This window comes from Vombatus ursinus, unplaced genomic scaffold (genome assembly GCF_900497805.2).
Source record: "Vombatus ursinus unplaced genomic scaffold, bare-nosed wombat genome assembly UNPS02009062.1, whole genome shotgun sequence".
Classification (NCBI taxonomy): Eukaryota; Metazoa; Chordata; class Mammalia; order Diprotodontia; family Vombatidae; genus Vombatus; species Vombatus ursinus.
In genome coordinates this window covers 7,340,428-7,367,301 of record NW_020948840.1, presented here as the reverse complement: position 1 = coordinate 7,367,301, position 26,874 = coordinate 7,340,428, and the positions used below count along the sequence as shown (strand labels likewise).

The window sequence follows — 26,874 nt, the reverse complement described above, 5'->3', positions numbered from 1 at the left end:
GGCAATACTGGAACGTTTCATAATAACATAAGTGGGATATTTCTTTTCTTTGAATTTTAATTATTTTTATTTGACACTGTCTAAAAGATATGGTGTTAAAACGTCTCCATTTTTACTTCAAAATTATTAGACCCTCTTAACCAAAATTTTCCATTTCTTGTCAGTTAAATAATTTTTATTTTGAAAGGAAAAAGCATGTTTTTCAAAATTTTCAAGTTGAGTGAAAAAGGAAAGTACATTTTTTTCTCTAAAAAATGCTATTCACATAGAAGATTACTAGCACTTAGACCAAGTTTTCTATGTAGGGCTGACTTCTAAAAACTCTTTCAGTTTTTTACTTTACCTAGAGTAACCTTTTAGAATTCTGTATAGAACTAACACCTGGGCTACAGGCTATTATGTCATGTTCTTACTAAATGAAGTTGTATTAAGTAGACAAATATTTGAATTGAAATGATAAGCTTCATAATTCTAATACTTATATGACCTTTACCATTTTGTACTCTCATTTCCTCATCTGCAAAATAAAAGTTTATGTTAGATGACTTCTAAGATCCTAACTAATACTAAAACTGTAACTGTAAAAACAAGGATAACATACTTGTGATTCAGAGGTGTCTTTTTAGTGTGAATTTTAACCCTACATTAACTGGTTTCAACTAAAGGTAAAGAAAATGATGAGTGGAAGCTTAGAAAATAAGGCAGCGTAGCAAAAATGGCTACCTGAACAGAAGGCAGATGATCCAGAGCCTACATACCAAGGAATGTCATACCAGAGTAAAGAATGTTCAAGATAGTCAAAGAGAAACTATACTAAGTGACTTGTGTCCACTCCAGATATGTACAAGAGGTTGGCCAAACGGCCAAGGACATAAAGAAAGGAAGCTGCCAACAAAGCCAGTTTTCAGCACAGTTCAGCATAGTTTTCCAGTGTGACCAGAGATGGGCCAGGAAAAGTGTAGGTCAGCTATAAGGCTTAGCATCCAGAGGCAGAAAGAGTAGAGACCTACCCAAAAAAGGTTCAGAGTCATAGGCCCAGTATAGTCATAAAGCCCCAAGGTGAGGATCTAAGAAGTTCCAGGGAGTAGCAGTGAGTACTAACCAGCACAGAGATCAGCAGTGTTCACACCAGGATAACTCACGCCCAGGAGCTTCAGGGTCCCTAGTACCAGCTTCTCCTATGACATAGAGGACACTGAAAATCCAGCACTTTGAATCTCAAAAATCCAGGCAGGCCCAACCCTGGCAGTGGAAGTTAGTATAGGAAATTAGAGCAAAACCAGGCAGGGCAAACCACCCAAAAACACCCAAAAGTGATCACCCTCCCTGAAAGGCACAAATGGGGGCAAAGCTTGGCCACAAAGCTCCAATTCAGGAACTAAAGTAAGAGAAATGAGTAAAAATAAACAATTAAAAAAAACACACTGACCAATATAAAAAATCATTTCAAATCTAAAGAACACCCAAAAGAAGCAAGTAATTCTTTAACAAATGCAAAGACTCACAGAAAAAACTGATTTTCCAAAAGTCCTACATGAATACCTAGAAGAAATAAAGCAATCACAATAAATAAATAAAAGCTCTAGAGGAAAGAACTGAAAGGAGAGTGAGTAGTTTAGAAAACAAAATGATAAAACTTACCCAAGAAATAGATCCCCTAAAAAACAGAAGAGATCAAAGGAAAATCAATGATTCTCTAAGACAGCAAGAAATATTACAACAAAATCAAAATATAGAAAAAATATTAGAAAATCAAAGATATCTAATATAAAAAACAAATGACCTAAAAAATGAGTCAGGAAGAGATGATTTAGGAATTACTAGACTTCCTGAAAACCATGATAAAAAAAAATGTTTACTGTATTTCAAAAAGCCAAATCAAAAACTGCCCAGAATGACTAGAAATTAAAGGACAATGAAAGAATCCACTCATCACCTCAAGAAAGAAAACCCCAAAGTCTAAGTCCTAGGAATATCATGGCCAAAATCCAGAGCTTCCAAGTGAAGTCAGTCAGTTGGTCAGTTAACAAGCATTTAAATACTAATGTTGCGCCAGACACTGTGCTAAACACAGGGTGGGGGAGGGCAGAGATACAAATACAAACCAAAAGAAAGACAGTTCCTACCCTCAAGGAGCTTCTGTTCTCATAGGAAGAGAACCTGTTAAGAAGAACTGAAGAGGATAGGAGGAAGTGCCTCCATGAGAACATGGTAGCAAAGTCTACAGAGTCAGAAGCAAAGCTGGCAGAAGACTTTCCCTCTGGGACCTTTCCTCAAAATGAAAGTTTTGAGAAGAATTCTCCAATGGAAAAAAAGGGCTACAGCTAGAGAGAAGTGGCCCAATACTAAGTGACAATCATCAAGCTCAAACAAGATCTGACAGCTTCTACCACAAAAGAGAGTAGATCTTGAAATACAATACCACAGAAAGGCAAAAGATATAGGCTTACAAACAAGAATAACTTACTCTGCAAAGCTGAGTATAATCCTACAAGGGGGGAAAATGTAAATTTATTGGAATACAGGACTTTCAACCATTTCTGATGAAAAGACTAGAGCCTATTTTAATTTTAAAATGGAGCATAGTTACTTAAATAACCAATATGGAAGTGTGTTATTATATTTACTAATAAAAATACTGGTTTGTAATAAATATACCCAATTTAAACTTATTTAGTTAAATTAACTGTTAAAGCTAATACATATCACCCAACATTGTAGTTTTGCTTATTCTATGTGTGTATGAATATGTAGTGGTGTTTAATTTACTGCATTTGATTTGAATTGGACTTCAATAGTTCCTAAACATTCATACTGCTGCCTCTAACAGCACTTCTGATATTTGAAAAAACACATTACTTTTCAAACAAGTTCACAATTTAGGTAAGTTTCTGAAAACTAAAACCAAGGTTCAGTATTTAATTTAGCTTTGAATTCTGTCACCCCAAGTTAAAAATTACAGGAAGATTTTCCCGTCTAATGCCTTTGTATATTCACATATGACCAGTTATTTTAGGTATGTGCCTGAGTATAAACATAAAATGCCAATGTAATTTATTTACATGCAAGCAAGCAAATGCTCTACAATTTGCTACTTATTGATACTCTTGAGAATTCATGATATGGCAAACTGCTTTTTGCATAGATACAAAGAGACTACTGCTTCAAGAATACTGAAAACAATTTAAACTGTCTTTTAAATATTCCCAAAGTTTAATCCTCACTAGGGCTTAAATCATTTTAGGAAATGGAAAATTTATATGATGCTTATATATTAAGAATTCAAATTTTACTATTTATTGACTGAAGTTCATTGACTAAAATCTTAATGGCAAAAACCTATATTCCACCAAAAAACCAAAGATCTACCAACCAACAATTAAATTGAATAAACATTAAGTAAAAGTAATTATTCTCCCAATATCCAATCTCACATCTCCAATCGCCTTTCCAGACATCTCAAATTTATGTCCAACAGACATCTGAAACTCAACCTGTTCAAAACAAAATACATTATCTTTCACCTCTCCCTACTCAGAATTACCTTATTACTTACAGACAACAGCAACACTATCCTTCAGTCCCTCAAGCTAATAATCTAGGTGTCATCCTCACTCACTCTCACATCTCCCCTCTGTCAATTTCACTTTTGTTACATCTATTCTTTCATAAGACAACTATACAAATAATTGAAGAGAATGAGCACCCCTCCCTTAAGTCTTTACACCTCAAGGTTAAACACCTCTACCTCCTTCAGTCAATCTTTAACGGCATGTTTTCAAGATCCCTTGTAGCCCTAGTCACCTCCTGTGGACAACTTCCAACTTGTCATCCTGAATTTTAATGCTCAGAATTGAACTGCTTTGTAAAATTTAACTAAAACTCTGCCAGAAATACTGAAAAACAATTTTACATTAAATTTTCTGGACCTGGGCAATGTCTAATAAAAAAAAAAATGAACTGTCCTACCTACTCCCTCTTTCTTCTCTTTTGTCTATAAACATATTCCTCTCCCCCACTTGTAAACAAAGCAAAACCTTACCAAATACTACTACTATCCCCAGTAACTGTCCTCCTGCATTAAACTAAGCAGCAGATACTCTTACTATCTGTTTCCACAAATCATCTTCTTCTATGCCTCTTGTTCCTAGAAGCTGTGAAGCCTCTTACCTCTGTTCCCTATTCTGGCTCATTTGCACAACAGGCAGGATGTCAGGGTAACATCTACAACAGCAGCATAGGAGATAATGAATTTATTGATATGAAAACCAGATTGTCAATGAAATCTCTCTGAATGAAGTTTCTTCTTTATCTTTCATCTTTATCTAGATGGGATCACGTAAACTCATCTAGAGAGCACTGCTTCTCATAACCCAAAGACTCAAGATGCTAGGACTAATCCTAGTACCCTTCATCTTCCTGCGGCTTTCTCTACTATTTCTTCTCCCCATCTCTCCCTGGCATTTTTTAATAACCCACTTTATGCTCACTTGTTTTCCTACAAATTTCTCCCCAACACTTCTAAACTTCCTGCACTGGAAGCATTTATCACCCATCATATGGTGACATATTACCTTGTCAAAGCCTGCATATGACCCTCTACTAGAGAAGTTATTTTTTAAAACATAACAATCACTCACAAGGCAACACAGGGGCAAATGGTGAGTGTGAGAAAGAAGCAACATATATCAAATAAAGACGTATGAAGAAGAACCAAAGCACATTGCACACAGTAACAGGCATGTTGTGGGATGATTAATTTTGATAGACTGAGCCCTTCTCAGCAATGCAAGGATCTCCAAAAGTCTCATAATAGAAAATGTTATCCACACCCAGACAAAGAACAATGGAGTTTGAATACAGATTGAAGCATACTATTTGCTCTTTTTTTTCCTGTTTTGTTTTGTTTCCTCCTTCTTGTGGTTCCTTCTATTGATTCTAATTCTTCCTTACAACATGACTAATGTGGGGGGCAGCTAGGTGGCGCAGTGGATAGAGCACCAGCACTGGATTCAGGAGGACCCGAGTTCAAATCCGGCCTCAGACACATAACACTTACTAGCTGTGTGACCCTGGACAAGTCACTTAACCCCCATTGCCAAACCAAACAAAAAACAAAACAAAACAAAAAAAAACCCAACATGACTAATGTGAAAAAATGTTTAACAGGAATGTATATGTACAGCCTATATCAGATTGCACGCCATCTTGGGGTGGGAGAAGGGGAGGGTGGGGGAGAAAAATTTAAAACTCAAAAGTGTATGGAAGTGATTGTTGAAAACTAAAAATAAATTAATAAAAGAAATTTAAAAAATAAATTAATTAACCAATGGTTTATCTATTTTATTGCTGTTGTTTGTTTTCATGAAACTAGCTCCTAGTTTTATTTATTAGTTCAATGGGTTTTTTACTTTCTATTTTATTCTTCTTGTCTTTGATTCTCAGGATTTTCATTTTCTTTAATTGGGGATTTTTAAATTTGTTCTTTTTCTAGTTTGTTTGTTTTAGTTGCATGGTCAATTCATTAATCTACTCTCTTTCTTTTATTGATAAATGTATTCAGAGATAAATTTAACCCCTAAGCACTGCTTTGGCTGTATCCCACAAGTTTTGGAATGCTGTCTCATTGTTGTCATTCTCTTTAATAAAATTACAGATTGCTTCTATAATTTGTGTTTTTACTCATTCATTCTTTAGGATTAGATTATTTAGTTTCCAATGAGCTTTTAATCTATTCCTTCATGGTCCTTTTTAAAATGTAATTTTCATTGCATCATGGTCTGAGAAGGGTACATTTACTATTTCTGCATTTGGTTGTGAGGTTTTTATGCCCTAATATGTGGTCAATTTTTGTGAAGGTGCTAGATACAGCTGAGAAAAAGGTATACTTTCTATTTCCATTCAGTTTTGTCTAGAGAGCTATCATACCTAGTTTTTTTCTAAGATCCCATTCATCTCCTTGACTTCTTTCTTATTTTTTCTATGGTTAGATTTATCTAGTTCTGAAAGGGGAAGGAAGAAGTCCTCCACTGGTATAGTTTAACTGCCTATTTCCTCCTGAAATTCATTTAACTTTTCCTTTAAAAAGTTGCATGTTATGTCATTTGTTTGGTACACAGACATACAATAGTTATATTACTTCACTATCTATGATTCCTTTTAGCAAGATGTAGTTTTCCTGCTTATGTCTTTTCAATTAGGTTTGTTTTTGCTTTTGCTTTGTCTGAGATCACAACTGCTAACCCTTTATTTCAGTTAAAGCATAATAGATTCTATGCCAGCCTCTTATTTTAACTGTGTGTGTGTTTCTATTTCAAGTCTGTTTCTTGTAAAACATCCTGTTGGACTCTGGTTTCCAATTTCTTCTGTTATCTGCTTCTGTTTTATGGATGAGTTCATCTCATTCACATTCACGGTTAAGATTACTAACTGTACATTTCCCTTCAACCTGTTTTCTTTTGTTTATTCTTCTTGCTTTCTCTTCAAATCTTTTCTGCTCTCTAAGACCTGTTTCTCTTCTGATTATTGCCTGCTTTTATCTACCCTCCCTTTTATCACCTCCCCTTTCTCTTATCCCCTTCCCTTCCTACTTTCCATTGGGTAAAATAGATTTCTATTACCAAAAGAGTACCCTCTTTGAACCAATTTAGATGTGAGGTTCAAAAATGCCCCCCATTTTCTCCTCCACTATAAAAATTCTTCCTTGTGTGCCTCTTTCATGTAAGGTAATTTTTCCCATTCTTCCTTTCTCTTACTCCTCTCCCAGAGCATCCCCTTTACCACCTATCCATTTTTTTTTACATCATCCCAACATAATTAACTCACTCCTGCACCCTTTTTATATAGAATCTTTCTAACTGCCCTAATTACCATAAGGCTCTTAGACGATAACATTTATCATCTTCCCATATAGGAAGGTACACAATTTAACCTTACTGAGTCCTTTATGATTTTTCTTTCATGTTTACCTTTTTATGCTTCTCTTGAATCTTGTACTTGAGTGTCAAATTTTCTATTCAGCTCTGATCTTTTCATCAGGAATGCCTAAACGTTCTAAATTTCATTAAATATCCACTTTTTTCCCCCCTTAACCGATTATACTCAGTTTTGCTGATTACATTATTATTGGTTGTAATTCCAGATTATTTGTCTTCCAGAATATTGTATTCCAAGCCCTCCACTCCTTTGAAGTGGTAGCTACTAAATCTTGTGTGATCCTCACTGTGGTTCCACAGCATCTAAATGGCTTCTTTCATGCTACATGAAGTATTTTCTCTTTGACCTGGGAGCTTTGGAATTTGGCTATAATAATTCTCATTTGGGGATTGCTTTCAAGTGGTGATTGGTTGATTCTTTTGATTTCTAATTTTTACCCTCTGGTTCTAGGATATTGGGGCAATTTTTCTTGATAATTTCTTGAAATATGATCTGTAGGTTCTCTCTTAAATCATGGCTTTCAGGTAACACAATAATTCTTAAATTTTGTCTCCTCATTCTATTTTCCAGGTCAGTTGTTTTCCCAATGAGATATATATTTCACATGTTCTTCTATTTTTTCATTCTTCTGATTTTGTTTGATTGTTTTTGATGTTTCATGGAGTCACTAGCTTCTACTTGCCCAATTCTAATTTTTAAGGAATTATTTTCCTCAGTGAGCTTTGATATCTCTTTTTCTATCTGTCCAATTCTGGTTTTTTTGTTTGTTTGTTTTTTGCTAAGCGGTTAAGTGACTTGCCCAGGGTCACACAGCTATTAAGTGTCAAGTGTCTAAGGCCAGATTTGAATTCAGGTCCTCCTGACTACAGGGATGGTATTCTATCCACTGTACCACTTAGCTGCCTTCTCAATTCTGTTTTTTAAGGTGTTTTTTTCTTCAGCATTTTTTGTGCCTATTTTACGAAGGGGTTAATTATCTTTTCATAAATTTCTTCCTTTGTTTTCATTTCTTTACCTATTTTTCCTCAACCACTCTTATTTGATTTTGAAAATCCTTTTTGAGCTCTTCTAGAAATTCTTATTAAGCTTGTGTCCAATCCACATTTTCTTTGAGGCTTTGCTTGTAGCTATTTTGACTTCATTGTTTTCTTCTGAGTTTGTGTCTTGATCTTCCCTGATACTATCGTAGCTTTTTACCATCAGGTTCTTTTTTGTTGTTTGCTCATTTTTCCATTCTATTTCTCGATGTGGAACTTTGTGTTAACGTTAGGCTCTACTGATGGTGCGCTGGGAAGAGGAGGTGGCACGTTCAGGGTGCCACCTCAAGCTTCAAGCTTTTTCTGTATAGTTGTTATCAGAACTAGTTCTGGGGTTTTGAAGTTTTCAGTGCTTCTAAGGCAGTATGATCTGGGGAGGGGTGTGGTTGCTGCTCACCTGGTCTGTACTTTGATCTTTACCCAGGAAGAACCCCTGATCCTTTGGGATTGCAATTTATACTGTTTCTTAGGGTTCTTGTTGCCTTGGGACCAGTAATGTGGCTGTTTCTCAGGGCCCCTGCAGGGATTACACTCCCTCTTAACCAAAAGAGCTCCTCCATGCCCTTGAGCTATAAGTGAGAAGTGACTATATATATATGAATTGCCAAACAGCTGCCCCTCAGGGCTCTCACTGCCTCTAGACAGAAAATGTTTTTCTCTTGAACTAGGACCCAGAAGCAAGTATAGGCAATGGAATTGACAAACACCATCTGATCCTGTGTCCAATGCTAGCACAGGATTTCTTTCTAACAGTTCACAGTTTCTTTATCCTCTCCAGCTTAAGAACTCCTGAAGCTGCTGCTACTTCTGCCACCACTACCTGGTCACTCCACGGGTGTTTCATCCTTGTGGATTCCAGGACAGTTTCCTCCCTCCATGCACAAATCTCTCTTTCTGACATCCTAAATTGTCTTGGGCTAGAAGAGTGTTTCACTCTGACCTTTTGTTGGCTCTGCCACTCCATAATTTTATTTGAAGGGTTTTTTTAAAAGTAGTCTGTTGGGAGAGCTCAGCTGAGCACTTTCTTTACTCCACCATATTGGCTCTCCCTCTGGAAGTCTCTAATGACCTCTTAATTGCCAAAGCCAATGACCTTTTCTCAATACTTTCTTCTCAACCTCTACACAGCCTTTGACATTGTTGATCATCCCCGTCTCCTTGATACTCTAAGTTCCCTCTAGGTTTTCTGGATACCATTCCCTCTTGTTCTCTTATCTATCATATCAGCTCACTACTCCTCAGTCTCCTTTGCTCGGTCCTCATTTAGATCATGCCCTCTAACTACTGGTGTCCCACAGAATTCTTTCCTAGGTCCTCTTCTCTTCTCTTCTGTCTATACTACTTCATTTACTGATTTCATCAACTCCCATGGATTTAATAACCATCTCCATACCAACAATTCTCAAATCCACCTATCTTGCCTCATCCTCTTTGCTGACCTCCAATCTCACATTTCCAACTGCTTTTCAAACATCTCAAATTAGATGTCAAAAAGACATCTTAAACTCAACAAATATTCAACTCAACAAAAATTAAAAATAGAATTCATTATCTTTCCCTTCTCCCTACTCTGAAATACTCTATTACTAAGGACAACATCATCCTCCCAGTCCCTCAGGCTCAACCTGGGTGTCATCCTCAACTCCTTACTCACTCTCATCCTTCCACCCAGTCAATCTGTTGCCAGGGCCTGTCAATTTCACCTTTGCTTCATCCTCGACAGAGGATTCTCTCCTCTGACACTACCACCACCCTAGTGCAGGCCTTCATAACCTCACAACTGAATTATTGCAATAGTCTGCTGGTGGGTCTGCTACCTCGTGTTTCTCTATATTCCAATCCATCCTCCACTCAGCCACTAAAGTAATTTTCTTAAATTACTCAATCATGCCACTCCCCTACTCAATAAATAGCAATGGCTCCCTATCACCTCTGGGATCAAATACAAAATTCTCAGTTCTCTATTTGGCATTCAAAACCCTTCCAACTTAGTTCCTACCTACCTTTCCAGACTTCTTTCACCTTACTCTCTCACACAATCTTTGATCCAGTGACACTAGCCTCCTTGCTCTTCTATGAAAAAGATAATTTCTCTCAGCTCTGGCCATTTCCTCTTATTGACCCCCATGCCAGAAATTCTCTCTCTCTCTCTCTCCTCATCTCTGCTCATTGGCTCCCCTGGATTCTTTTAAGTTCCGACTAAAATCTCATCTTCTTGGCTTCTTAGGAAGCCTTTCCCAATCCCTCTTAATTCTAGTGCTTTCCCTCTTTTAATTATTTCCTATTTATCCTGTGCATATGTAATTCAATGTATTTATTTGTTTCTTGTTTCAACCATTAGACCATGAGCTCCTTGAAGGCAGGGACTGTCTTTTGCCTCTTTTTATATCCCTAGCACTTAGTACAATGCCTGGCATATAACAGGCACTTAATAAATTTTTACTGACAAACTAAAGTCTTCTCAGGTCTCTTTGAAACTCTCTCTCCATTTCTTACAACACAATAGTATTCCATTACATTCATATACCATAACTTGTTCAGCCATTCCTCAATTGATGGGCATCCCCTCAATTTCCAATTACCTGACACCACAAAAAGGCTACTGTAAATATTTTTGGAACCTTTTCCTCTTCAATGTTTTTGAGGTATAGGTCTAGAAGTGTTTTTATGTGTCAGTGAATATGCACAATGCAGTCATTTTTGGCATAATTCAAGCTGCTTTCAAGAATAGCTGGGCTAATTCAGAGTTTCATCAATGTGTCTGTTTTCCCACAGCCCATTCAACATATGTCCTTTTATTTTTTTTTTTTGTCAGCTTTGCCAACTGATAGATGTGAGGTAGAATCTCAGAGTTAATTTGCTTTAATTTGCATTTCTCTAACTATTAGTGATTTGGAGCATGCTTTCGTACGACTATAAATAGCTTGAATTTCTTCCCTTGAGAGCTACCTGTTCATATCCATATCCAGGTAATGTCCCTTATCTTATTAATTTGAATAAGTTCCTTATGTAGCTTAGAAATGAGACTTGCTGCAAAGATTATTTTTTAGGGTTACCTGTCTCCCTTCTAATCTTAGCCATATTAAATTTCCTTGGGTAAACATATACATGGAATCAAAACTCTCCATTTTATCTTCTATAATCCTCTCTATCCCTTGTTTGGTCATGAACTCTTTCCCCAGCCACACATAGGAAAGATAATTTCTTCCTTGTTCCTCTAATTTATTTGTGGTGTGCTATTTTACATCTAGGTCACTCATCCATTTGGAGATTATTCAGAAACATCAGCAATCTGGTCTCCAACTACATCACAGAAACTGATCTCTCCAAAATCACCCATCATCTAACTGCCAAATTTTATGGCCTTTACTAGTTCCTCATCCTTTCTGACCTCTCTGTAGCAACTGACACTGCTGACTACCCTTTTTTTCCTGAATATTCCTTCTCTGGGTTTTCTCAACCCTTCCCTATTTTGATTCTCCTCCCTAATTCCCCTATCTTCTCAGTCTCCTTCCCTGTTTCATCAACCAAATAACACCCATTAATTGTGAATGATACCCCAAGGTTCTTTTCCAGGCCTCCTTTTTTCTCTCCCTTGGTTCCCTCATTAGCTCCCTTGGGGTCAATAATCACCACTAAACAGATGACTCCCAGTTCTGTTTATCTAGTTCTACCCTTTCTCTTGAACTCTAGTTCCACATCACTAACTGCCTATTAGATATTTCAAGTTGGCCGTTCCATATCTCAGTCCTCTATCAAACTTCCTTATTTTTGTTGGGAAAAAAACAAAAACAAACATCATTCTTCTAGACACCTAGGCTCACAACCTTGGTGTCACCTTCAATTCCCTTTGCTCACCTGAAATATCCAACCAGCTGCCAAAATCTTGTCATTTCTATTTGTATAACAAACATCTCTTGTATACATGTCCTTCTCATCACTCAGTACAGCTACCACCTTATTTCAATACCTTATTACCTCTTGCCTAGATTGTCCTCTATCTGCTCTAATCCATTCTCTACACAGTTAAAGTGATTTTCTAAAGTTCAGACCAGACCATATCACCATCACTAGTTGGTGAACCCTAGTGGTTCCCTATTGACTCTAGGATCAAATATAAAACCCTATTTGGCATCTAAGACTCTTTATAACCCAATCCTAACCTACACCTCTCTAGTGTCCTTATACATTACTCCTCCTTTGCTTTAGGGTACATCAACATTGGTCTACTTGCTATTCCTCACACTTGATGCTCCATTTGTCTACATGCACTTGGTCTGGCTATTCACACAATTAGATTGATCTTCCTCCTTACCTCTACCTCCCTGGCTTCCTCTAGACATAGCTCGAATGACACTTTCTCCCAGAAAGTCTTCCTGGTTCTCTCTCAACCCCTCTGCCAAGTACTTTTCATCCAAGGCTATTTTGTAAATGAGTGTGTGTGTGTGTGTGTGTGTGTGTGTGTGTGTGTGTGTGTGTGTGTGTTTATCAGCATATTACATAACACACACACAGATACTTTTTAAATAAACAGATATAATCTCTTCCAATAGAATATTAGTTCCAGGAGTATTATCTGTTCAATTTTCACATTCCTCAAAGTGAAATTACTCCAAACCAATAACGAATGGAATAAATCATCTAAGTAAAGTCTATAATTATGCTAACCTATCAGTGTTACTTATTTTCCAGACTACTAGAAGGATCTATGCCATAGAAACCATACAAAAGTAATTTATTTTTATCTCAAAACGCTACAAAAGTGATTGTTTTTATGTTACTTGACTTTTTAAAATATTTGTACTAGTCAAGATAAACTTGTGCAAGAACAGTTCTATATCTTGGTTTAAAGTCATAGATCTGAATGGAGCAGATGAATAGCTACAGCTTTCTGACTTACATTTCTTTCTGTAAACAAGAACAAAAGAGAACTCTAAAATCCTTTACTATGTTCTTATACTCAATTGACACAAAATCTTGAATTAGAAATTCCATAGAAAACATAAAATCTTTAAAATTTTGTAGGTCACATTAAATAATTTTTCAAAATTTATCACTTGTATTTTAAATAAAGATTAAAGCAAGGTTCTTTAAAAGATCTGGATACAGAAAGTTCACAGTAAAAAGTTCATAAATTATCAATACAATAAGAGTCACTGAGAGAGGCTGAATTCTAGGCAAAATACTCTTTTGACTGATTCTCAGGTTCCCCACTGGGAACAATTAAGCTTCCTTACCCCATTCTGTTCCATCGCCTACGCTTCTAGATTCTCCATCTCCTTCATCTGGTGCAACCAAGAAATCAAACTCCTTTAGAGCTTCTTTTGTATCTCGATCTTCACTGCTATCAGATAACACCCTCTTCCTAACAATCTAATAAAAAAACATATTAAATTAAAATACTAGTACATAAGGGGTACATGCTTAAAATCAAGTAGATCAAATCCTGATTTAAATCACTAATTGGGAAAACTCAATTTCCCCCCTTAAAAATATGCATTCTAATTGTTTACTATAGTCTGAACATAGTAGTCAACTCAAATAGACAGATATTTTATTTAAAAAAATTTAAGTACTATATATTTTAAAGTAGTCATTTAAGCCTGTTTCCCATTAGATTTTGCGGACACATCAGAAAACCTGGAGTCACTAGATGAATCATTTCTAATTTAACAGATTAATAGAAATGTGAGACATGTTTTAGCTACACTATATTAGAACTGTAATGCAGTGAATAAAGAGCTTGCCTCAAAACCAAGAAGACCAGAGTTCAAGTCCAGTCACTGACATATACTTAGTGTGTGTGACCCTAGTTAACACATTTAACCTCTCATTGCTCTGGGACAGGCCTATCAAACTCAAATAGAAATTGATCCCTGCATACCACAGATGAACAAAAACAAACAAACAAAAAACCCCCACAAATTGGCATTATCTATGTTGTACTGCATTTTTATTTATCCTGCTAAACATTTCCCAATTATATTTTAATCTGGTTCCTGTGACACTCTAGGAGTCTTGCTGGGCCAGCAAGTTTGATACCTCTGTTCTAGGCAACTCTCTAAGACTATAAAGTCACATAGAAGGTGCTATGCATAAATAGAAGGAGTTTCCTCATCTGTGAATCCCCAATGCCAACCAAAATCCAGATCTAGTACCTACCCCTATATTAGAATAATTGGGCCTTGCATTTCTTTCTTGACCAGTTTTCCATTTTGCAAAATGCTAGTTTTATCCACAGTCAGAACTTGATAAAAAAATCCCCTGTCTTTCATGGTCTGCTAATATGATAGGTTTTACTTCTCCTATATCATTTCCTTATGATTTCAAATCAATAGAAAGTACATTTAGGAATTCATCCCTGTAGACTTATGGAATTCCATACTTAAAAGCTTTCAGTTGTATCTATTACTCCTCTCTCATTTTACATTTCTTTCCAGACTCTTCCCACTCACATATAGCTATCCTACAACCAACTTTTCTATTCATTTGGCTTTCTGAACATTTCAACTTTGAGGAAGAGGCTTTACTATGTGGATAGAACGACAACAAGTTTAATAAAATCTATATTATTTCATTGCTAGACCCCACTGAAATCTTTTGTGGAGCTCCAAATTTAGTTAAAAGACTGAAACTAAGCTTAATGGTTTGATTTTGAAATCTTAAAAAAAAAATTGGATCAATGACTACCACTGGTCAACATATATTTAACAGCATCACAATTTCTCTAGGCTTCAGATTTCCAAACTATAAAAGAGGTAAGAACAAAAATGTATTCAAACTATATCACCAGGCTGCTAAACAGCTCAAAATACAATATAAAACAAATACTCAAGTCTGTTGAAAAAGTAAAAAGCACTACACAAATATGAGGTGACATTATAATAGGAAATGCAATATTAGATCAATTAGTGGGATATTTTCTGGGAGGGTATAGATGTTCAACATAGCATCCTTAAAAAGTTGTAACTTGACCTCCCAAAGACTCATACACTTTGAAATGATAGGAGGAGAAATTTATTTTACTCCTAATTAATTCCTAACATGGTCACAAAGTCTTTGAAGGTTTTCAGTAACAAGAAGAATTCTTTATAATGCAACTCATTCCCTTTCTGGTCAGGTTAACCATTACAAAGTTACTACAGAGAAATCTAACTTCCCAGTGAATTCACCCATTATCCTGGTTCTGGTACCTGGAGAATCACAGAACAATTTAATCTTACTTCTTGTTTTATATGTCCAAGACTTAATTACCATTTTTAGTAGCCCACATCACACTATTGTTTCATCTTGAGTAAATGGTCAATTTAAAACTCCCAAGTTTTGCTTTGTTTTTTAATGTGAACTTTTATCAATCTAGGTCTCCTTATCCTGTAATTGTATGGTTTATCTTCAGGCTCTAAATATATGACTAATGTAAGAACAATGGGCAAAACTAACCAAACAAGAACTTTATGAGGCCTGATTCTGCCATAAAATGTATAACTTATCCCTCATACTTTTGTATCAAAGGGATATTTCTATGTCCTCACCAAGTCTTTGGTATAGAGACAGAACTAGATCATTTTGCTCTTCATGACATGACAGACTGCCGAAGTTGTAAAGTCAGTTAACAAGAAGGCTACTTGGAACACTCAGTCATAACATCTCCCCAGAAGGGGCAGCTATGTGGTGCAGTGAATAGAGCACCAGCCTTGGAGTCAGGAGGACCCGAGTTCAAATGTGGCCTCAGATATTTGATAGTTACTATATGTGTGACCCTGGGCAAGTCACTTACCCCCACTGCCTAGCCAAAATAAAACAAAACAAAATCTGCCCAGAAGTCTCCAAAGGCTAAACGAACATTCTGTACACTTGTCATCCCAGCCTCAATCAGTGGTGGAAGAAGGATCTTGATAAGTATTTGTCTCAATTAGCCATTTTAGTTTAAAAGCAAAAAGCAAATTAATTATTACAATGTATCCTAAGAGCTTCAAGAAGAAAATATCTTGTGCACTATGTTTCATGCAGTTTTAAATATTTAGTTAATAAAATCAGTAATTTTTAATGGAACCAACTTGACCAAAATTCTAACAGAAGGTTGAGCCCACTAAATCAAAATTTTATGTGGGGAAAAAAGGGGACAGCACTAAAAGCACTGTAGAGTGACTACAGACCTCCCTCCAAGATGATGAGGATTCATTAATCAATATTCCTTGAAATGGTTAGTCATTTCAGTATAATCTCCTGATTCTGACATTCAAGGTTTCCTCAATTTGTCTCTAATTCATCTCTTCCATCATATCACATACTACTTTCTTTTACATGGGCTACATTTTTAACCAGATAAGATTCTTTCCTTCCCCATTTCTCATGTGGTATTCTCCTGTCTATGTACTTTTGCTTATATCATCCTCCACACCTAAAGAGATTCCTTTCTTACTCTCTTCTTTTGGATTTTCCATTTACAAAAGAACTCTCCCTTCTTTCAGGGTCCAACTCAATCTCAACTCCTCCATAAAGTTCTTCTATACCCCTGCCTCTCAATCACAAGCGATGACTCTCTTCAAATTTCTCAAAGCATATTCCCTGGACATCTCGTATTTATCATATTCCACCATGTCATGTTTACTTTGTATTCAACTCTTGCCTCTCTTTACCATTAAACTGATTATTTCAAGCTGCTAAACAATAGGGTCTGTGTAGTATCTATCTTTGTATATATAAGCTAAACATAATGCCTTAGAATTCATTTCAACTGAGCAAACGTTTAAGTGCCTACTATGTATAATGCACTTGGGAAAACAAAAACAAATCAGTCCCTATCCTCAAAGGTAACTTACTCAGATAAAGACAATGCTTCATTTTCTGTACTTGTATCCATGCTAACACAATGCCTGGAATATGGTAGACATTCAATAAACATATTTTGATTGATTCAGGAGCTTATTGTTTGTTAAATTGAATTAAATGTGCCTGTTATTCAAACAATAAAACTTCTTGGATTTTTATTTGGGTAAATGATTATACCAGCTCAATTTGGGGGTAGTATGCTCCCCATGCTTACTAAGGGTCTTCAAGAAAAGCCTAGAAAACCACTTGCCAGAATGTTGCAATTAGCATTATTTATCAAGTTAGGAAGGATGCACTATTTGCTAAGATCCCTTCCAATTACAAAATTCTGTGAGATTCTATATGAAATTCTGTAATAATATTTGTACTGAAACCCAACTGTGAGTACGAAAAAGTGAGGTAAAGAGGTATAAAAAACTTATTTTCTGCCTTCAAGGAATTTATAATTTAGCTAAAGAAAAAAGAAATAAACAAGAGGGAACTGCTACATACCAGAATCAATAAGACTAAGAGTAACCCATTAAATATCAACCTTCACCTAGTGAGAGCATTGATTAATGCCAAGCTTCATATATACTCCATTGCTAGGATTAGGATCATTCTCTCTGTTGACATCACCGTCATTTAACTCTGAGCTAAAATCAGGAAACTGACAAAGGCTACACCAACAAAGACTACAGAGAAAGTCTTTGAGCAATTCTGAAACCTCTGATAGAGGTTCTTAAGACATTGTGTGTCATGGACTCCCTTGTAGTCTGGTGAAGCCTACTGACTCCTTCTCAGAATGCTTTTAATCAAATGAAGAAAATGCTAAATTTCAGCTAAAGCTTAGTGAAAATTTAAAAAAAAAAAAGATTCCCCATTCAAGTTCACAAACCCTCTGAAATCAATGTCTCTATATCTCATGTTAAGAACCACTGCTTTAAAGGGTTCAAGAGAAGGCAGGCTCCCTAGAAAAGATATAATATTACATATGGTTTTACACTTGACCAGATGACATTTATCTCCATCAAGTATCATGGCTTCTACTGTGTTACAACCAGTGACAATACTATCGCTATAATGTAATACTTAACACTAAGCATCTAGGAATGATTATTTGTTGAACTGATGTTGAATTGAATACTTGATGATTGATAACAGTGAAATAGACAGAGGTTTTCTAAGCACAGTTACTATACTGAGTTTAAGATCTATACTAGTTAAAATCATTTCAGAGGAATTTTTTATAGTTTACAAAAAAAAAAAACTTAAGGGCCAAAAAGTGTCACGGATTAATGATTTTTACTTTTCGTTTATTTGGTTATCTGGATACTTTTATATTTTCTGACTTATATGACCCACCGTTGAAGTATCAATGATGGTTTTCTCTCTCCCATCAATATCATCTTCATCATCTTCATCACTGAAGTCTGCATTTTCAAGGAATTTGAAAGTATCCAGTACAGAGGCAGAATCAGTTAACTCTGGTTTCCTAGTTTAAAGTATACACATCTTAGGTAATTAACAGAAAGTAAACTTCAATGAAAGCATTAATCCATGACATTTCAAGTGCTCATTTTATTCTTATTTGCCATGATTCCACAACCCCAAATTATAGACTAGAGTTTCCTATACAAATCAACGATTTCCAGGAGTCGTGGGTTTGGAAAGACAATGAAGAACTATTCTAGGCTACTATATTTTCAAAATATTTTGAGGTCACATTTTTTCATGTTACTAACATAGGCATATCCATGTATAACATTGCCTCAACTGCCATTATATGTTAAAGCAAAACTTGTACTCTAACAATGGATCATCATCTGAGATTCAAATATGATCACCTAATTATGGAATTAAGTATATCCTGAAGCAGTTTCAATATATTTTTTTTTTCCTGTAGGACTACTTTGCCCCAACACTGAGGGGGGAAAAGTCTCATATAAAGAAGTTCTTCTGAATTGAGGGCAATTTTTTCATTTGTTACTACCTTTATATCATCTTAATGCTTTACTTTTTAAAAATAATTCCTATCTTCTCCTTCTGTATAGAAGGAGGAACAAAAGTTTGTGTATTCCATGAGAGGAAAAAAGAGGTAATGGGAGAACCAAACAGATAAGCAGCAAAATCCAATTCCAGCTTATGAGTTCTTTTCCTTCTAAATAGGTAATAAATACAAATGTATTTAGAGGTAATGAATTGATATGATACTCAAAAAATCTATTATTACAAGGCTTGAATCTACTAGTAAGAAAATCATTACCTTTTTGGAAATGAATGAGCTCTTTTAAGATACTAGGCTTGGATTCTGTTCAGGAATTTATTAAATGGTCCCCAAACGTAAAAGATATAAATTATTGAGCAAATTTTAAACTTTAGATGCAAAATAGAAGGTTTCTTTCTTATTGAAGTAGTTAGCTACTGGTAGCCTAAATTTTAAAGAGCAAATGAATCTCATTAGAAAACTGAGTTAATTAAAATTTTTATCAGAATTCAAAATATGTACTGATTCGCAAAGAACTAGAATGTCACTTTCATCCTGGTCAGTATGAAGAGAAAGGATAAGCATGAAAAGCCTATGTCAAGTCAGATGCCCTCCTTTGGAGGTTTCCATAATGATTCTGATTCTTTTCTTCTAAGTTAAAGATAAAATGAAGAATGAGTATGAGTAAAAATAAAACCCGAATTAATGACTTCAAGGGTCTATGGATACACAGATAACGTATATCCAGAAGTCTGGTACCTTTCCTTGAAAACAAGTCAACATTCTTTAAAATTGCTCTTTCTGAAAGACGAAAAGTGAAGGCCTAGGAAACACATAGACTACAATATTGTTGAGGGTTTTCATTACTTCTAAAAGTCTTATTTTTATGCCTACCTCTACATTCTATGTAATGAAATACAACTAAGTACTCAATGCAATTTCTATGTAAAGGTCAACTTACATGTCTTCTGAAGGCATAGACATTATAATAAAATATGTGTGTATATATTATATATAAAACTTCATTGATTTTGTACATTTTCATTTTAATTCTATATCACAGTACTGGTTTTTTCAATAAAGAACAATGAAATACCTTGATATATGTCTTATAGTAACTTCACATACAATTAAACAGAAATTTGAAGTATGTGCTCCAAAAGGAAAATCATGACAAAACAGCCAGTGTACTTTTATGTAAATGTAAAATAGCCATTTTAACCATGGAAGATTTTTATGTGATTTTATTAGAAACAAAAATGGATCAAAAAACCTCCATATCTAGAAATTAATTTTATGATTTCAATTATTTTATACAATTTCTGAGGTGCAAACAATGAAATTTAATACTTCCATCATTTAGACTGAATTTCAATGTATTCAGTATTTAAAATATAATTTTCTATTAAGGTCTCAATAACATCTAGGTTTGTGTCAAGATATTGAAGCCTATATTTAATATTCAAATTTCAAGCAACGTAAAGAAATCTAAATGGAAACCTACAATCATCATAGTTGAGCAAGTTTCAAAACACCAACAACATTTTTAAAGTGATCAGATAAAAATAATCAATTTCAATCTCCTTCAAACTTAATCAGAAAAGACTGAAATTCAGTTCTTCAACAAAAGATAACTTTAATTGAAGTCTTTTCATTACATATTTTAGATCCAAAAATTATCCTTAAAGTCAAACAAAAATATAGTTAAAAGGTGACTATTTTAATAGGAACTAAACTAAACATTTTCCAGATAAAACACTTACCCAATCATTACTGTTTCTTTATGAATTTCAGCTTCTGCTCCATTTATAACTGACTCCTGATTTTTCTCATTTTCCCTCTCAGTGACATCACTTGCAAAGCCCAACAAAGCTCGTACTCGCTTTGATTTTACATCTAGTATAGTATCTGTGTAACCAACCTCCTGCAGATACCTGTGTAAAGAGGATTCTTACAATTATTCATACAATCTCAGTATTGTAATTGAATTTTTAAATTCATTGCCTGTACTAAGCCCAACACGGTATAGTACTATCCTAACAAAACATGCTAATAAACCATCATCCAGCTGCAGATGGGGCTGGTTCTTACAGTACCAGCCTCTAGGGACACTGAGAAAATAAAAGAACCTAGTAGATAGAATATGTACAATACACTATTCATTATGTTTATCATAACAAGACTTTGTTTATTTACATACCTAATAGCTCCATTCACTACTGCACTAAGAATAGGGAAGATAGTAGATATCCTCTAGATGCTGAAGTATGATGGTTAGTTATATTAAAACAAGACAAGTTTTTATGTCAGGAGACCTAGGTTGAAATCCCTATTTCAACAGTAATTTTAGATACACATTATTTAACCTCCTTCACCCTCAATTTTCTCATTTGTAAAATGGGAATAATATTATTTGTATTACCTCTCCCACAGAGTTGTTACGAAAATGCTTTATAAACTTTAACGTGCTACAGAAATATAAGTCATTATTATTATTGAATTACTATCTTGGGACCTGAGATGAAGCTCTAAACTTCAATTGTTCTCTACATATTTCCAGTGTAAAGCATCAACTGAGGTCCCCTAAAAGGCAGGGGACATAAGAATAGGGACAAACCCTCAAGAAGTTTCCTTAGACCCAATAATATCTAAGTGGATGCATTACAAGGGTACATTTCATTATCCTAAACTTTGTTACAAGAAGTAGAATATATTAAAAATAAAGATGTCGGCTCATTCTTATAATCTAGCCACTGCTCAGATTCTTACAATCTAGCTAATAGCACATTAATGTTCGGACTCCTTAAGAGTCTGACCAATATGGCAGATGTTCTAACTTGTCTTTGGCTGAAAGAAGGCTTGAGTTGGATTCTTTTGGGCAGGATCCACATGTCATGATTTTAGGGTCCCAGCACCCCTAAACCACTAAATCTCAACATTTTGATGGCCCATATAGGGAAACTGCCTAACCTCAAGTTCTTTTCCAGCCAAGACTGGAAGGTATGTAAGCCTCCCCTAAGCCTCCTCCCCTCCCCTTTCTTGCTCTACAGTTGGGGTCACTCTCCAACCACCAAGGCTTGGAGGTGCTTTTCAGGCAGACAGTTACAAGGCTGTCTCACACTCGGCCTGAGACTCTCAGGCTTTCAGTCCACTGGTTCAGTTTGAGGCCATGGACCTGGGTACACCTTCTGCAGCATAGAGGACAAGGACAGGCACCCTATCTGGAAATGTATGCTCAATTCTGCCAATTCTCTCGGTGCTAGAGAATTGGAAAAACTGCAGTTGCTTTTTGGTTCCCTGAGGCTTACTTACTCCCTTCCCTCTACACCCCTGAATCCTCCTTCACAGAGGTTACAGGAAAAAGTTAGAACAGCTAAAAACATCTTGGCAGATTCTGGAAGTTTTGAGATTAAGGAGTTTTGAAACAACCCTGGTCACTCTCTTCTCTCACTCCCTTCCCTTGAGTCAAGAGGGTGTCTGTTAACCCCTCTCATAGGAGAAGAGAGTTTCACCCTTTCCCCTCACCTTTCATTTTGCCCTCCCCCACCTGGGGAAAGGAAGGAGGGGGAAGGGGCAGCAGCTACAGTATGGGCCCCACCAGCAATGGCCTTGGGCCCTGGGGCGACCTTTGCCTGGAAGCATCACCCAGGTTTAGCACATCCTGCTCAAGGTAAAGAAGCCAGCCTCCTAACTTGGGTAGGCACACTCTTTTAAAGTTGTAGTTTTAACTATTAAGGAGATGCTGATTCTCTGTGTAAAGTAATCTGGAAATGCATTTAACAAAATTGAAGTCACCTGATTGGTAATGGGTTTGTTTCAAGTTTCAAACTGGTGAACTTTTTGTTATCAGTTATGTCGAGCAACTTTTCATAATTTGGTTACTGCTAAAATAATTTGGCTATTGTTGGTTATTGTTTCAATGTGTAAACTTGCCAAAAAGCTTACCTGGGTTTTGTCGTGCTGAGAATTTGCAAGTATATAGAAATAATCTCTTAAAGATTGGATTTTTACACTAGCACAAAGTTAAATTTGAGATGTTAATCCTGGAAAAGTTTTTCCTAATTTGTGATTAGTGAAACTTGCTTTTTGAGGTAAAAGCTCATGGGATTTTATTTGAGTTATCCAATGGATCATAATAATCCACTGATAATCAATAATCCACCATCTGAGAGAAATGCCACAAGCTACTTGGGAGAATGTGATACTGGTGGGAAAGTCAGCATCGGGAAAAGCTGAGAGGACAATTTTAGCCTCAGTCTAAAATGGGATCCTCCTGGCTCAGTTTCCCCATTATATTCCTTTGAAAAGGAGTGTTACCCACCTGGGTATTCCTGAGTCTGGCAATGAGGTGGAATTGATACTGCATGGTTGGAAAACTGTGAATTATCTGTATTCTAAGTATGTTTTATCCTGTCGTATTTGGTATAAATCTTTTCCTTGCTTTATCCTTTTATAGCGAATTTCTATAATCAAAGCAAGTAGTCTAGTGGTTAGGATTCAGCACAAAGCTTCAATTCAGAAACAAAGGTTAGGGGAAGGAGGGAAGGAAAGAAAGGAAGGAGGAAGGAAGGGAAAGAAATACCAAGCAGTATAAAAATTTATTGAAGTCTAAGTATTTTCCCCCAAAGAAGGAACAAGTAATTCTGCAACAACTGTAAGCAGAGATTCAGAAGAAAGGATAGATTTTTCCAAAAGAACTACATGAATACCTAGAAGAAAGAAGTAAAAGCCAACAAATAAATGAATGAATGAATAAAATCTCTGGAGGAATCTGAAAAATAAGTAGCTTAGAGGACAAAGTGGTAAACCTTACCCAAGTAACTCCCTAAAAAACAGAATAGATCAAACACAAATCAATGATTGCACAAGACATCAAGTAATATTAAGGCAAAAATTTTAAAATTGAATAAAATCTAAGCAATCTGATATCAAAAACAAATTACTTGAAAAAAGGTCAAGGAGAAATAATTTAACAATCATGAGACTCTTATAAAACTATGATTTTAAAAAACCATGGACACTATATATTTAAAAACCATATACATAAAACTGTCCAAATCTATTAGAACCTAAGGACAAAGTGTAAACTGAAAGAACCCAATTATTTCATGAAAAGAACTCAAAAAAATAAAGTCGTGGGAATATCACAGCCAAAATCTAGAGCACCCAAATTAAAGGGAAAAAAATACTGTACACAATTGGAAAGAAATAGTTCAAGTATTAAGACACTACAGTCATAATCACATAAGATGTGAAGCTTCTATAATAAATGAGAAGAGAAACTGGAGTACAATATTACAAAAGACAAAAGATACAGGTTTGCAACCAAGAATAACTTACCCTGAAAAGCTGAGTATAAGCCTACAAGAGGGGAAAATGGAAGCATTTCTGATTAAAAGGTTCTGTTCTGAGGATGTGATGATGGAAAAGAAAAAAGAAGGGAAGAAAACACACTCCTGAAGAAAAGAGGGGAGAAAGTGGTATAACTTACTAATTCTCACAACTAGAATGTGTAAGAATGGTATATAAAAACAAAAGGAGGGGTGAGGGGAGTAAGCATCAGAACATCCTCACTCTTACCTATAACAGACAAAAGAGGGTTGAACACACAGTTTGGTATAAAAAAACATCAAATTCAACAGGGAAACAACCAGGATGTAGCTGGAGTTGTGGGGAAGATTAAAAGGGAGAATATAGGACAAGAAACAGTCACAAACAAAACAAACATTCTGATCCAAAAGAGGGGATTAAAAGGGAAAAAGGGAAAATAAGAAAGAACTAGAATTTAAGAGAGTGCCTTAAATTGTCTTTCAGGCACTTGGAGAACGACTGTGGAACAAACTGCGGTAAATAAATATAATGAAATATTACTGCACCATAAAAAATGACAAAGGAGAATTTCAGGCACAGCAAAGCAATCAGAGGCAAAAGAAAAATTTATATAAGGACAACAACACTGTAAAGAAAAACAAAATTGAAAGACTTAAAACTGTGATCAATTCAATGACTAATCATGTCTCTAGAGGACTTATAATGAAGCATGAAAGAAAGGAGGTGGACATAAAGTACAGAGATATATTTGTTGGACATGGCCACTGTGCAAATTTGTTTACTATACTTATTAACAAAGGATTTTTTTTCTTTTTGATAGTTTTTAAGGAGGGGAGTCAGGAAAAGGAAGGCGCTTGGAATGGTAATGCACCAAAGAGGAGCACTGAAACAGTTTTTTTAAATGCAAAGAAGAGAACTAAACAAAGTTCCAAAGGAAGCACAAACAAGACAATTTTGAACATGATATGGAAAATTTATTACATATTTTTTAAAGCTACTGATATGAAATGGAGAGTCACAGTTTCATATCTCACCATCTTTTCCTACTATATGTATGTTGGTGTTTAAGTTGAGTGTAATTTTTTTTTAAGAAAAAAAATAAAGACATGTTCCAGAGCACAGACTACCACAATCTGAAGAATTTAACCAAGATACTTGCTTCCCTCACTCTTTTTCTTGAAAAGGTAGGCTACAACTTCTCCGGGTCCTAAGCATACTTTTGTGGCTCTCCTCGCATACATGGTTATCTATCAAATGTATAACATTTCAAAATGAACTATTATAGCAAATACAAGTTTTCCTTTTATGTAAAAAGCTAATATACCCTAAAGCTAAATTATACTTTTCTCAACATTAGTCTCTACCTATGAGCTCTTTCCCTCAATTTAATCTACAAATCCTAAGTTTCACTAAAAATTCTGATATCTTATTCAAGGAGCAGCAGGGGGGAATGAAGTATCAAAACAGGAATGTAAGTATGGTTATTTGCTAAGAATTTAAAATATAGAAAAAGGGAGTGCAATAAATAATAAGAAAAAGGTGCAAATATAGAGGCAAAAATCAAGAGCCCTAAGAATATATAGTCTTGAAATTCAGTTTAAAAAGTTTTAATTGAATGAAAAAGAAAAATTGACATTTTTATAGTGAATAGACATGCAAGTAAAAAGAATGACACATTTAGTGGGGAACTGAAGAGTTACAAAATTAGATCAAAATTTGAAACTGCATAGACAAAAATCATCATTCAAAGAAATGAACAGTGGATTTTAGGGTTCTGTTTTTTTAAAAGAAGATAAGAGGAAAACACATAAAAGTAAATAGAGGCTCCTATTAAATTCTGGACCTAGTTCACTGTATATTTGCCACATAATTCCAAGATAAATGTACTGATGAGTCACTCCATGGGTAGTCCCTCCAAATATATGTCAATCTGGACAAGAAGCATTTTTCTCAGAATTATACATTTTTAGAGCTGGAAGGAACTTTAGCAGCCATTCAGCCAAATCCATACCAAGAAATATAATCATTAGTATAAAATTCCCTAGAAGATATCATTTAACCTCTGCTTGAAGAACCCCAATAAGAAGAAAGCCACTAATTTTTGAAGCAATGCACTCATCCACTTAGTTTTTCCTGTGTGTACAAACAAGTAAAACTTTTGCATTCTTATGGATCTCATTTTAGAGGCTCTGAAATATTGTGGGTCTTTAGACAATTATCACAATGCCATCCATAAATAGAGGCATCTGGAAGACCTCACTATGAATAAGAAATTCTTCCACTTAGACTCCGCCCTAGACATCCTCCCTGGTAGTGGCAAACACCTTTAGTAAACACAGATTTCCCTGTTTTATGCCTTGTTGGATATTAATAATCATAGCATTGTTGAACAAATGAATCTTACATAGTTTTTATATATTCATGGGGAGACACCTCATTGGCAAAAAGCTTTTAAGGCAGTGTTTTGGTTTTTTTTGTTCTACCAAGTACTCAACCAACAATAGGTATAATTAATACTGATATTATCTATATATTTCAACCAATAGTGTAAATAAAGATATGGTCTGGTCTAAAATACTATTCATCACAACTTGCTTGTTTCCTTCTCATGCCTTTGTAATAAATGCCCTCAATGTACGTATAAATTATTCTTATAAAATTATGTATGCATTAGTTGTTACTAACATTCTTTTGGTAACATTGTTTTAGTTATCAAAATCCAAAATTTTTGCCATGCTTTTGGTATCCTTCCCTTTCAGATACTTTGAGAAG

At 35.3% G+C, this 26,874-nt stretch overlaps 1 protein-coding gene across 2 annotated transcripts in view; it reads right to left on the bottom strand.

The window, feature by feature from the left end:
* The window catches only part of STRN (striatin), a 149,778-nt gene that overhangs the window by 57,992 nt on the left and 64,912 nt on the right, over nucleotides 1–26,874 (bottom strand). For both annotated transcript variants that reach the window (XM_027850494.1, XM_027850495.1), the window contains exons 5-7: nucleotides 20,535–20,705; nucleotides 18,150–18,279; nucleotides 13,211–13,346 (exon numbers count right to left, since the gene is read on the bottom strand). In XM_027850494.1, coding sequence (XP_027706295.1) covers nucleotides 13,211–13,346; nucleotides 18,150–18,279; nucleotides 20,535–20,705 — 437 coding nt within the window. The remainder of the gene's footprint in view (nucleotides 1–13,210; nucleotides 13,347–18,149; nucleotides 18,280–20,534; nucleotides 20,706–26,874) is intronic.